Source organism: Anas platyrhynchos, chromosome 23 (genome assembly GCF_047663525.1).
Source record: "Anas platyrhynchos isolate ZD024472 breed Pekin duck chromosome 23, IASCAAS_PekinDuck_T2T, whole genome shotgun sequence".
Taxonomy (NCBI): domain Eukaryota; kingdom Metazoa; phylum Chordata; class Aves; order Anseriformes; family Anatidae; genus Anas; species Anas platyrhynchos.
The window spans coordinates 204,935-217,442 of NC_092609.1; the positions used below are offsets into that span (position 1 = coordinate 204,935).

Sequence of the window (12,508 nt, forward strand, 5' to 3'; positions counted from 1 at the left end):
TTGTTTCTGGCAGTATAGGCCGTGAACCTATTTTCATATTTAGAAAGCCACTGAAATGCAGAAATTGCTTCATCAAATGAAAGTCAGATGAGAGTGAAATTCAGCTTCCTTAATTGTTTTCTCAGGATAAAAAAAAAAATCCAGGCAAATTCAGTCACCTGTATATTTCTATTGACATTATGGACGTTCAAAAACATAAGCCATGACAAAGCAGAAGTACTTTCTTCAGCAGAGGCACAAAATACAGATCTAAATGGAAATACAGTGTTATTGTAACATCTAGTGCTACACTGGAACATTTTCATTTGTAAGCATATTGTATAAATAAAATCTTTAAAGAGTGGTGAGTCTGTCCAGGATTTTATTATATAGACTAGTGCTTCATTGATTTATACATTGAAGGTTAAGAGCTTTGACCATACAAAATCTTGAAATCATCGGTGTTCTTTGAAAATGTAATGTTCTGTGTGACTGCTGATGAGTAGACTTTGATCCTTCTTGCTCCCTTCACAATAAATCACTACGCTATTATTGATGTATGAAGTTGATAATCATAATGGAATACTTGGGAAAGCTTCTGTGAGTGCTCGGGTAAAACAAAATGTTTGAACAGTGTCTTTCCATTTGTGTTTTCAGGTACCCCAACTTTGAAACCATTATCTATGCTGAGAAAATGTGAAGCAAAGGATTGTTCACTTGAACCAGATACTTCTACACCCATGAAAAAGAAGAAGGGATGGCCAAAAGGCAAGAGCCGAAAACCAATCCACTGGAAGAAGAGACCTGGTCGAAAACCGGGTTTTAAACTGAACCGGGAAAAAGTGCCATCGTCAGTTCAGGGTGAGGGAGCTGATGCAGTGGTAGGTAATTCAAAACCAGGGCGTAAGCCCAAAATTTCAGATGAAGAGGAAGGTGTTGAGCAGAAAGAAGAGCTACCTCTAACTGAGGAAAGGAAAGAGGAAGATGTGAATATGGAAGCAGAAGAGGTAGGAGAGGGAGAAGAGGAAGATACAGCCAGCAGTGAAGTAAGAGCAGTTTCTCCTGTGGACAGCAGCAGCAGTCCAGTGCCAGAAGTTAAAGAGCCTGAGATAGAAGAGGAGGTAGAGGAGAAGCCAAGGGTATTAGAAGAGCAAAGGCAATCAGAAGAAGAGCAGCAAGAACTAGATGAACCTGAGCATGACCATGAAGAAGAAGATGAAATTGCAGTTGTGACAAATCAAAATGAAGACCATGATGCTGATGATGAAGATGATGGTCATCTGGAGTCTATGAAGAAAAAAGAATTGGAGGAACAGCCTGCCAGAGAAGGCGTGAAGGAGGAGCCCGATGTGCAGGAATGTTTTTTAGAAGCAGACATGCAAAACAGTAGAGAAGATGCAAAAGGAAAAGATGAAGCAGAGGCAGATTCTGAGGAAGAGCAGGCTTCCAATGAAACATCAGTGGGCTCAGAGCATGTCCCTGGGTCTGAGGATGATCACGAAGAAGAGCAAAGTAACAAAGAAGGATTAATTGAATTAAAGGAAGAGGAAGAGATTCCTCATAGCGAACTAGATCTTGAAACTGTTCAAGCAGTCCAGTCCTTGACACAGGAGGAAAGCAATGAGCATGATGTAGCTTACCAGGACTGTGAAGAAACTCTTGCAGCTTGTCAGACTCTGCAGAGTTATACCCAGACTGAGGAGGATCCTCAGATATCAATGGTTGAAGATTGCCAGGCCTCAGAACACAACAGTCCAATATCCTCTGTTCAGTCCCACCCCAGCCAGTCTGTACGTTCTGTCAGCAGCCCAAATGTGCCTGCTCTGGAGAGCAGCTACACCCAGATAAGCCCTGAACAAGGATCCCTGTCCGCACCCTCTATGCAGAACATGGAGACCAGCCCCATGATGGATGTGCCTTCAGTATCGGACCACTCTCAGCAGGTGGTGGATAGTGGCTTCAGTGACCTTGGCAGCATTGAGAGCACTACAGAAAATTATGAAAACCCGAGCAGCTATGACTCTACTATGGGAGGCAGCATTTGTGGAAATAACTCTTCCCAGAGCAGCTGTTCCTATGGGGGCCTGTCCTCTTCTAGCAGCCTCACTCAGAATAGTTGTGTTGTCACTCAGCAAATGGCAAACATTGGCAGCAGTTGCAGCATGATGCAGCAAAGCACTGTCCAGCCTGCAGCTAACTGCAATATCAAGTCACCTCAGAGCTGTGTCGTAGAAAGGCCTCCAAGTAACCAGCAACCAGCACCGCAGCCACAACAGCAGCAGCCTCAGTCACAGCAGCCACAGCCCCCGCCTCCACCCCAGCAGCAACCTCCACTGTCTCAGTGCAGCATGAACAACAGCTTCACCCCAGCACCTATGATCATGGAAATACCTGAATCAGGAAGCACTGGTAACATAAGCATTTATGAGAGGATTCCAGGGGATTTTGGGGCTGGGAGCTATTCACAACCATCAGCCACGTTCAGTTTAGCCAAGTTGCAGCAGCTGACGAACACCATTATGGACCCTCATGCCATGCCTTATAGCCATTCTCCTGCTGTGACTTCCTATGCAACCAGTGTTTCTCTGTCCAACACAGGACTGGCTCAGCTCGCTCCCTCTCACCCATTAGCAGGCACACCACAAGCACAAGCCACCATGACACCCCCACCGAACTTGGCGTCTACCACCATGAACCTCACGTCACCTCTGCTTCAGTGTAACATGTCTGCTACCAATATTGGCATTCCACACACGCAGAGGTTGCAGGGGCAGATGCCGGTCAAGGGGCACATTTCCATCCGCTCTAAATCAGCGCCGCTGCCCTCTGCGAGTGCACACCAGCAGCAGCTCTACGGCCGCAGCCCACCCGCAGTCGCCATGCAGGCCGGCCCTCGTACATTGGCTGTTCAGCGGGGTATGAACATGGGGGTCAACCTCATGCCAACCACCCCGTACAATGTTAACTCCATGAATATGAACACCCTGAACGCCATGAACAGCTACAGGATGACACAGCCCATGATGAACAGCAGTTACCATAGTAACCCTGCCTACATGAACCAGACAGCACAGTATCCTATGCAGATGCAGATGGGAATGATGGGGAGCCAGGCCTATACCCAGCAGCCTATGCAGCCAAATCCTCATGGGAACATGATGTACACTGGCCCCTCCCATCACAGCTACATGAATGCTGCAGGGGTGCCCAAGCAGTCTCTCAATGGACCGTACATGAGAAGATGAGCAAGATGAACTTGCATCCTAAAAACTTAAATATATATAAATAAAGGAACCTTTTATACTGACGAACCAGAGAAAATGGACCTTTTTCCAGTTAAAATATTGCTGTAGATTTAGAGGGATTTTCTTTGGTTTATTTTATTTTTAGGAAGCCTGGTGTTTTTTTGTTGTTGCTTTTTGTTTTTGTTCTGGGGGGTAGTGTTTTCTTCACAATCCTGAAACATTTTACAGCTAAAATCATTTACAGATATTTTTTAGAGGGAAAACATGCACAAAATCTTTTCATAATTTAAAAAGAGCCTTACTTTGCTGACCATGTGGACAGAATATGTGTAACAGTTAAATCATCTTTCTAAATTTTTTCAAATGTTTGTCCTTCTCCCTTTCTTGTGCCCCTTTGTATGCAGTTTTTAGTGCTGCAGTAATGTAAAATGTCTCACATCTCAAAGAGTAACAGCGTTTCCCTCCAAACCCCACTTGAAGTTTCCTACTTCTAGCAGGAGGCACTTACTGGGAGACGTGGAAAGGGACACAGGATAAATGAAGCTCTTCATTTCTGCAAGTCAGGAAAAAATGTTAATCTTTATCTTTCCCTGACTCCTTCCCCTTCAGTAAAATTTGGATTTACATGTAAACAAACTATTCACATCGGTGTTTTTGTAGATGAGTTCATTGAAATTGTATGTTTCATTCTGAAAATATAATGTAACTTCAAACAGATCCTGTTCACCACCCAGACATGCACACGTGCGCCTGCACAAATGTTCTGTCACTGAACTACTGGGAGCATCTTGAGAGAGCTGTTAATAACCCTCGTGCAGTCATGAGGAGAATAGCATGGTTATTGGGCTGCTAGGACAAAATAACGGTTGCAGGCTCTTCAGGTGAACTGCATGTCAGCCATAACTCGGATCCCAAACTCTGCTTTAGTATGTACTTCGAAATGCTGAGGGTCTTGGTTCTGAGCCTTTGAGTAGGCTGAGCTCAAAAGCAGCTGTTTCCAGTGGTCTGCCTCTTAACCTTTTTTCTTAGGTAATCTTGGAAGATAAAGTGTATGTTTTAGGTGGCTTGATGAGAACCCTATGGTGTCCTTGTCACTATTCCATTCCTGGTGTGGTGTAGGAAGTAGCTGAATGTGCCGCTCTTGGGGGGAGTTGGTGACATCGAACACTTCCTTGATTCTTCTGCTATGTTTGAGGCCGTTTCATCTGAATAGCCACACTTTTGATCTAGTGTGGGAAATGAGGGGAATTGCCTGTTCTGCAGGAGTGAAACAGCCCAAACACCACAGTAGGATGCAGGTGGCAGGATTTTGCTGTTTATTACTGCATAATCCCATTTGCATTCTTTTCTGGCTACACTGCTCTGTGATAGAGACAGCAGTTGCTGGCATGTCACCCAATACAAAAAGGGATACCCTTTAAGGTAGAGTTTTGTTGTTTTTTAATTGTATATGAAGTAGAAATGCAGACACATTAAGACTAATTTCTTTTGTTTTAAAACCAAAAGAATCTAAAAGTTGGGTTTCTTCAGATGCACTAAAATGGACTTTTCCTCCAATAACTGCTAACCATAAAAGGCAGAATTCAAAGGACTTCCACTTCTTATTTCTGTTTAGTTTTGAGCATGTACAAGGCTGTGTAGGACCCCATTTCTCTGTATATACTATTCCAGTTCCAAATATCCCATGTAGAAAGCGCACTGTGCTGCCCTCTCCTTCCTAAATCGTAGCTGTGTCACTGCTTCCTGACTGTTGGGGGTAGTGGGGCAGGCACGGGTCTGCAGCAGGAGGAGAAGCTGTTGAAATGAGGGCCGTGAGTTTAGTTTGTTTGCTGTTATGTTTGGTTTGGTTTTGTATTTTTTTTTTGGTTTTATGTTTTATTTTTGTTTTTTTTTTTAAATCAATTGGGCAGCTCCCTTTTCCACAAGCCTTTGTGACTGTAGAACTATTGTAGAAAAAATGTTCTTTTCTATATATAAAAAGAAATTATCCAACGCAGTAATATTGGTACCTACCATTTTTCACTTCTGTTTAAAAATAAAATAAAATATGTATTTTTAGCAAGATAACTTGGGTAATCTTCTAAAAGAAATTAAAAAAAAAATCTCACTGTTAGTGACTTTGATGCCTTTTAAAATAAGAGCTTTTTCATTTCATTCCATCTTTAAAATTTTTTATCTTTGTTGTAGAATATTAAAAACTATTTTAAGAAAGATAAAAATTCTCTTTAAAGAGATCTCTAGAGTGTGTGAATAGGAGCTCCAGATGCCTCTAAAAGCCGCATGTACAAATGAAGCTGAGTCTATTCCTGTCTGTTTATATTTGCTTTTCCTGTTTTGTAACCTCTTTGTACTTTGTTCATGGTGACTTGTAAGCTAAGGGGAAGGGGGTGCCTAGATGCCTTTGTAATTCTCCATGTCATACGCTCCTGGCTGGATGGTCTCCCTTCCTCTACTTGTATGTAATATCACTTTTTTTTCCCCTTTCTAGCAAGTACTTTCAAAAGAACTCTGTACATTTTAACATAAAAAATAAATTATGTTGAGCCATTTTGGATGTCTGTTGTGCATGTGGGTTCTTTCTTCCCCGTGAGCGCTCAACTCTGCCACCAGCCCCCGGGGCTGATTTTCACCTTTGGGGCTGAAAGGGACGGGGTCCTTGGAGCCCAGGCGCGCGGCGGCCGAGCTCCCCGTGGTGGCGCTCAGCTTCCCCTGGGAAGAGCGATACAGGAAGGAGAACGTGGGAAAACCTCAGCGAGCTGCTGCAGCTCGAGCTCGCCCTCTGCGAGGAGCACCCGCAGCACCGGGCGAGCGCTGGAGGGAGGCGGAGCCGCGGCGGGCACGGCCGAGCGCGTTCCCGTCCGCTCGTGCGCGGGGGCGGCCGGGGGCGCGCGGCGGGGCGAGGCGAGGCGGGGCGCGCGCCGCGGTGTCCCGCGCGCTCGTGCAGGGAGGGGGCGCTGCCGGCCCGCCCCGCACCTCGGGGCTGAGCACGTGCGGGCCCGGGGGGCGTCGTGCGGCGCAGCCGGGAGCGGAGGGGAGAGGGGGGGAGCCGCGGGTGAGGCCGGCGGGGGCCGGCGGTCACCTGAGAGCTGCGGGGAGCGGGCCGGCACCTGCAGGTAAGCGCCCGCAGGCCCCCAGCAGGCGCACGTCCTGCAGCTGGCTGCGCCCGTGTTATTTTCCCGTAGTCAGTGTTGGAGTTAAGCCTGCAGTAACCATTCGGTGCCAGCAAGCTCTCAAGCTCTTTGTATATTGCTCATAACTCCCTTTTTTTTTTTTTTTTTTTAAGCTTTGTCACCATCCAATAGCAAAGTTGTAAGGTAGAGGGTGTCCGCCTCTTCCCCCCCCTCCCCCCCGCCCATTGTGCCCCATTTATTCTGTACTTGGGGGTTATAGTTTGGGTTCTTTTTGTATTTGCTTGTTATTTGATATCTAAATCCATATTTAACATGTTTAATTTGACCATTAAAACGTGTTTGGCTTGAATTGTTATTTACAAGCAACACTGCATCTGCTTTTATTTATTCCTGATTTTCAGAAACATCTCTCATTTTTCAGATATGGAATGGATTTTAGAAGTAAAATGCCAACTGAGAATGGTTGCATGTCCTCCAGAAGTTCAAAATGGCTTTGACTTCTGGAATCAATGCCCTGAGTGGTTAGACTAGAACATAATTCTGTTGCTTTAGATAACAGTAAAGTTCAAAACGGTGATGGTGAATCGCTGCCATGAAATGATGCCGTACGTTTCTGTTCTTGTAAAATGCTTAAATCATAAACTGAGCGGTAGAACAATACAAGGTCTTTTTCTAATGCCCTGATACCAAATTGTTGTTACACCTGTGCACATGAAATACATTTCAGTTCATTGTTTGAGATCTTTGCAATGCTTAATCACAAGCTATCAAGCTTGGGGTGAGCAGGGCCAGCACTAATAACAATTAAAATAGTACTTGTGTATTTCTGAGTTCTTAAGGTAGTTGAAACCATTTTAAGAAGAAAAATGCAAATACCAGAATGTAACAGTTTATAACAACTTTCTCTCTAGCCGTGTAGGCCAAGGAACAAAAATAAGTGCTTATGAAATCCATAAGCAAGATCATAGGAATGTGATTTTCCAGAGTTAGTGAACTGTTAAACAAGTATGGCTACTTAAGAAAAGTTTATAAAAACCGTTATTTGCTCAAATAAGCTTGACTATTAATAACACCTGTTTGTTTTTGTTGGTGGTGGTGGTTTTATTTTTATTTTTATTTTTTTAAGGGAAATTAAAAAAACAAACTCGTTTGTGTGAGTTAACTTGTCTTGATGATAGACCGTTTAGGAGTCATGAACAAGGAGATCTCTTTTTCAGTTTCTTGATGTAGAAACTATCAAATCCTGTTGTTAAAGGACTAAATATATGAGTTTTTTGTGGATTTGGTTTTGTTTTGTTTTTCTGAGAGTTGCTATGCTAGATAGGAGTGAAATCAGACTGTCCTGATGTGCAGGAACTGTTAGTACCTTACAGCATGCTGTGAGCAGCTGCTGCTGCATGCTCTGGATTGCCACAGCCAGGTAATCATGCTGTGGACATAAAACTATTCCCTTCAGCACTATCCGTCTTGCTCCAAATTTGTCAGTATGTGGACCAAAATGTCTGTTACCAACACTCAATATGCAGGGAAGAGTTCACATGCAACCAACAGCAACGTACAAACTTCTGCCAGGGAGACTAATGTTGAGGCTTTTCAGCAGGTTAATTGGAAGGCTGAGAGCTCATCAGTGAGGTAGTTTAAAAAAAAAAAAAAAAAGAAAAAAAAAAAAACACTAAAAGGAACAGAAACATCTTAATTAGGTTCCTAACTTGGGGAGAGAGATGCTTGCTGAGATCCTGTCTCTGCAGTAACACGGAAATGCTGATAGGCTGAGGTAGGCTTAGTTTACAGAAGCTGAGGTGCAGCCTGCAGCATCTTTTATCTTCACAGCTTGTCAGCCAGAATAATATGGCTAAAAATAGCTGCCTGAAATTGAAGTTTGAATGTAAAATCCTTCTGCCCCTAACACAGAATCTGAGCAACTTCAACAAACATCGATCTTCACCTAGAACAGAGCAGAGCTCCAGCGACATTTCATCTCTTGAAACAGCTGCACTGCCTTGCAGGCAGACAGAAATTTGCTTCTGTACTTCCCTCCTCACAGGAGGTTCTTCTGTCCTTGATTCATTTGTGTGATTATTTTCTTAAGGATTCCTCTGTCAATAACTATTTGTTCTCCCATGTGAAATCCTTTATCCTGTGAACCCTTTGGAACAGGGACTCTGTTGTTGATATGATCGTCATTTGACACAGTACAATCCTAGTCTGTCATGAATATGATAGTACAAATAATCTGTTTTCAAGGAAAAAGTGATAAGTTTGTTGCTCTGTGCCAAAACATTAAATAAGGCTCTTGAAAAAGTTTCATGTAATTTATCATGTTGGCTAATGCATGCAGCTGGTATCTTTCAGCTAAAGGAGGAAGTCTGCTTACTGAAATTTTCATCCTCTGTTTCCCCATTTTGGAGTGATTTTATATTTCTCCACCCAGAAAAGCAGCAACAAGATATGATCCATAATACGTTTTCTACTGTTTTGTGTATTTCCTGAACAACTTACTCAAATAAGAGAAAAATCAGTGTTGGAGAAAAAAAAAAAAAGAAGTGGCAAGTTAAGTGAAATTATTGCTAAGACCATTTCTCACTTCCTCTGTCCTGTGTCCTTCCTCTATTCTGAAATAGCAAGAATGGAGAAGAAGATGAGATTTTCTTCAAATACAGCAGATCTCTAGGGTCACTTTCTACCAACCATACACCTACAGCGCACAAAAGAATATGATTTGTGTAAGCCCCTGCACAGGACAACCTTATGTATATGGCAGAGATAACTAATTCCAGTTAACTCAGTCTCTTAAATCACTCTGTCAAAAATCAATGTAGATGTTTCAAAAACAACCCTCCGTGAATTGGAAGACCATCTAGCAGGCTTGTCACTCACCCTCAAGTTAAAGCACTAAGCATGAAACACTATATGCTAGGGTTGTAAAAGGACAAAATCCCTGGATGTAGAGTTTGATAGAGACAAAATCCTCTCCGGTATCTTGAGAGGAGAGGAAAAGGGTGTCATGTAGGAAGAAATAAATTGTTTTTGGACAGCAGATTTCCCAAACCAGGGCTTCAGTCAATCCTGCTGGGAGGAGCTATTCTCCAGAGCAGCTAGTTCAAGCTGTTTTGTGTTCCCTTCTGACAAAAATTGTCTTCTGCAGTCTGATGTAGGCAAGACTGTAGTTACTTTAGGACTGTCCTTGTCCTCCTTTGGTTTGTGTTAGGGAGCATGCTGTTGAGACCAAAGCAATTTGCAGAATTTGGTCCTTGGCAAGTGATCAGAACTGCCCAGGCGCGTACAGCGAGAGGTCAGCAGGTGATGGTAAAAACTCCAGGGACAAAGAGAAACACTGAAAAAGTGTTTTTTTTTAGAGGCTATCACAGGTGCCCTTGATCATCTCTGTGTGCATCCAGCTGTGAGACAGGCGATATGTTAAGAAATGTGCCCACTGTCTTCAGGAATGTTGTCACAAATACTGTGCAGAGCTCAGTGAGTCCAAGTAGCAGATGATGGTTCAGGAGGAAGGTATAAAGGAAGACATGGGAAAGCGCTGCCTGGAGGCTCTGACAGCGTTCACATAGCTGTGGGGCACTGTGCTATAGTCAGGGGTATGATGAATACATTACTCTGAATGAGTTGGTGAAGAAAATGGATTTGAACAGGGAAGGATTTCTGCTCTTGGGAAAGCAAGGGCAGCCCTCTCAGCTGCACCGGTAAAGCAACTGAACTGCTGAAGTGCACCCTTTTTTTCCTGCAAATAGCGGATGCTGCTTTGGTGCTCTACGAGGTGTGCCTACATGGTATTAGATCAGAAGTCTCTCTGACTTACAGATGGAGTCTGAACCTGGCATTGTCTGGGGTCTTGCTTCTCTGCTCTTCTTTGTGGGCAGACAGGAGACAGGGTTATTTTGCAATTCATGTGTCTAGTGGTTTTCCAGTCAGGATCAGTTATACATAGTGCAACGGGGGGAGGGTGGCGGGGGGGGGGGGGGGTAAGATAAATACTGTGTCCAGGAACTATCTTTTGAAAAGTTCTCTGCATCTTATCTTCCCTTTAGCATCTCGTCCCAGCATTCTAATCAAGCTGTGGTTTAAGGGCTTCCAGAGAAGGAGGCTGAGCCCAAATCATCATGTTCAATAATCTGTGATGGAACTTTCCTGCCCAAATTTGTCTCACTCCTGTATGTTTTGCTATCTGTAGCATTCTGTAAATTTTTCTGCTGAGTGGAAAGGATATATATTTTTAGTTATTTTAAATATGGTGCCTCTGATTCTTCTGTTGTATGAAATAATGTGCAATTGTTTCCTTTTGGACATTATCTGTATCACTCACATTTTTCTGTGCTCCTTTGTCACCTTTCTTCCAGTCTGAAGGTTCTGCACTAGTATGTGCTGTCCCTTTATGTATCACGATGTTTGAGGTTGGAAAGGACCTCTGGAGGTCATCTGGTCAAACCCCCAACCTAAAACCAAATACAGACAATCCTGGTTCAATTCTGTGGTGTCAGAGCTGCCTCCTAAACTGCCTGCCAGTGCGCGAGAGAACTCTTTCAGCCTTACTGTATACATTTCATATCTCTTCTTAGAATCCTTAGAATCTTTTTGCTATTTTTATTTGAATGAGTGCTTCATTCTGTGTCAAACAAGATGGCAGCTCAGCGTATGAGGAGCTTATCCTCAAACTTGAGGAGCTCATGAAAACATACTTGCTCCTTCTGTGAGACTGCATTTCTTTCTTCCTGTGTGTGCACTGAGGAGGAAGCAGGTTTTTGGACAGTTACAAGGAGGTGATTCTCCGTTGTGTCCCCTGGGGCATCAAAAGTGTGACCCCATATCCTATTTCTCCCTTGATGGTAACTGTTCTTGTCCTGTGCTTGTTCTGCTGTGGCTTATAGGGAGTTAAGATGGGATCTCTTTGTAGGAGGAGACAGTGTCCTACAGGCAAAAGTCTGTGTACGGCCACTGCCTGGTGCCATTCAGCTTTGTCTATAGTGGATGCTTTGTTAGCATCAGGAAATACAGAACATCTCAGGGAAGAGCCTGGGCTGTAGCACTGATACTGCTTGACTGCAAGCAAGCAGACCCTGCCACATAGTGGGGCTGGGTTGCAGAAGTCTGGCCCAGCTGAAAGCTTGCAGCCACGAAGGCAGAACGTGGGTTAGGGATGAGATGTACTCACAGCAGTATCTTGCTGCTGGCTTGCTGACATTGCCTGGACTTCCACAGGCAGGTTGTCTCACAGTTCTGAAAGGTCAAGACCCAAGCACTGTGAGGAGTTGCACATGTGGTGGGAACCGTTGCAGTTGCATTTAGCAGAACTTGGTTTAATTCCTGGGTTCCCTATTTTGAAAAATGAGGTAGTTCCTCAGAAATTATTCTAAACTGGCAGGGAGCTGGTTTAGGGTGCAAAGTCACACAGGCAGAACTGAGGAATTCTCAGTGTGTTATGGTTAATTGTGACAATTAATTTCCCTCCTGTGTACATGTTGGTGGCTGCAGATACATATATATATGTCTTTATTTTTTTGATTTGGCCTCTGCCTCTTTTAGTCTGTGAAGTGTTTCCAGTGGAAGAGACAAGATTAGGGTGACTGAGTGCAGCTGTGCATGTGGCATCTCCTATCTATAGAGTCTTTCACTATACTTTTTTTTTTTTTTTGATGGGTGTTCATAAGATGTTACTGTATAAAGATGTGCAGCTGTATGTAGAGTGCTTTATTTATCTAGATGAGTAGAGGAGAGAGAACTAGAGGTGTCCTTGGAAAACCCTTGTAAAATTTGATGATTTCCTGTTCTCAGACTTTATTAGGACCCCATAAACGTTTGCTGTATTCTTACCCGTCATATGCCATATAAACTAAGATACACAGATCTTTTTTTCTGTTTTTAATCTGTGTTTCTGTTTCTTAGTCTATGGATGAAGCAAGGGAATTGGAGGAACTTCAAAGGAGAAAGAAATGCAGGAAATGCAGGAAAACTTAGAAAAGTGACCTATAGTGCCTAAGTTAATTCTGCATTTCTCCGCTTCCTGTCACTCTATATAACCTGTCAAGTAGTTGCTGAGAATATTAATCCCTGCTTCCCTGTCTTTTGATACAAAAGGGACCCTTTATGTAGAAAATAGGCTGTGCCAGAACAGCACAGGGTATGCAGGGCTGCTACCTGGGC

The 12,508-nt window shown here is 43.5% G+C and overlaps 2 protein-coding genes across 3 annotated transcripts in view; both read left to right on the plus strand.

Annotated features, from left to right (window-relative positions):
- KAT6A (lysine acetyltransferase 6A) overlaps positions 1-5,778 on the plus strand; it is a 40,872-nt gene extending 35,094 nt beyond the window's left edge. For both annotated transcript variants that reach the window (XM_027443577.3, XM_072027143.1), the window contains exon 18: positions 637-5,778. In XM_027443577.3, the coding sequence (XP_027299378.1) occupies positions 637-3,224 (2,588 nt within the window). In that variant the 3' untranslated portion in view covers positions 3,225-5,778. The remainder of the gene's footprint in view (positions 1-636) is intronic.
- Positions 5,779-6,214: 436 nt separating this feature from the next.
- Positions 6,215-12,508, plus strand: part of ANK1 (ankyrin 1) — a 68,902-nt gene continuing 62,608 nt past the window's right edge. Inside the window, exon 1 of the mRNA XM_027443542.3 lies at positions 6,215-6,337. The gene's annotated coding sequence lies outside the window, so the exon portion shown is untranslated. The remainder of the gene's footprint in view (positions 6,338-12,508) is intronic.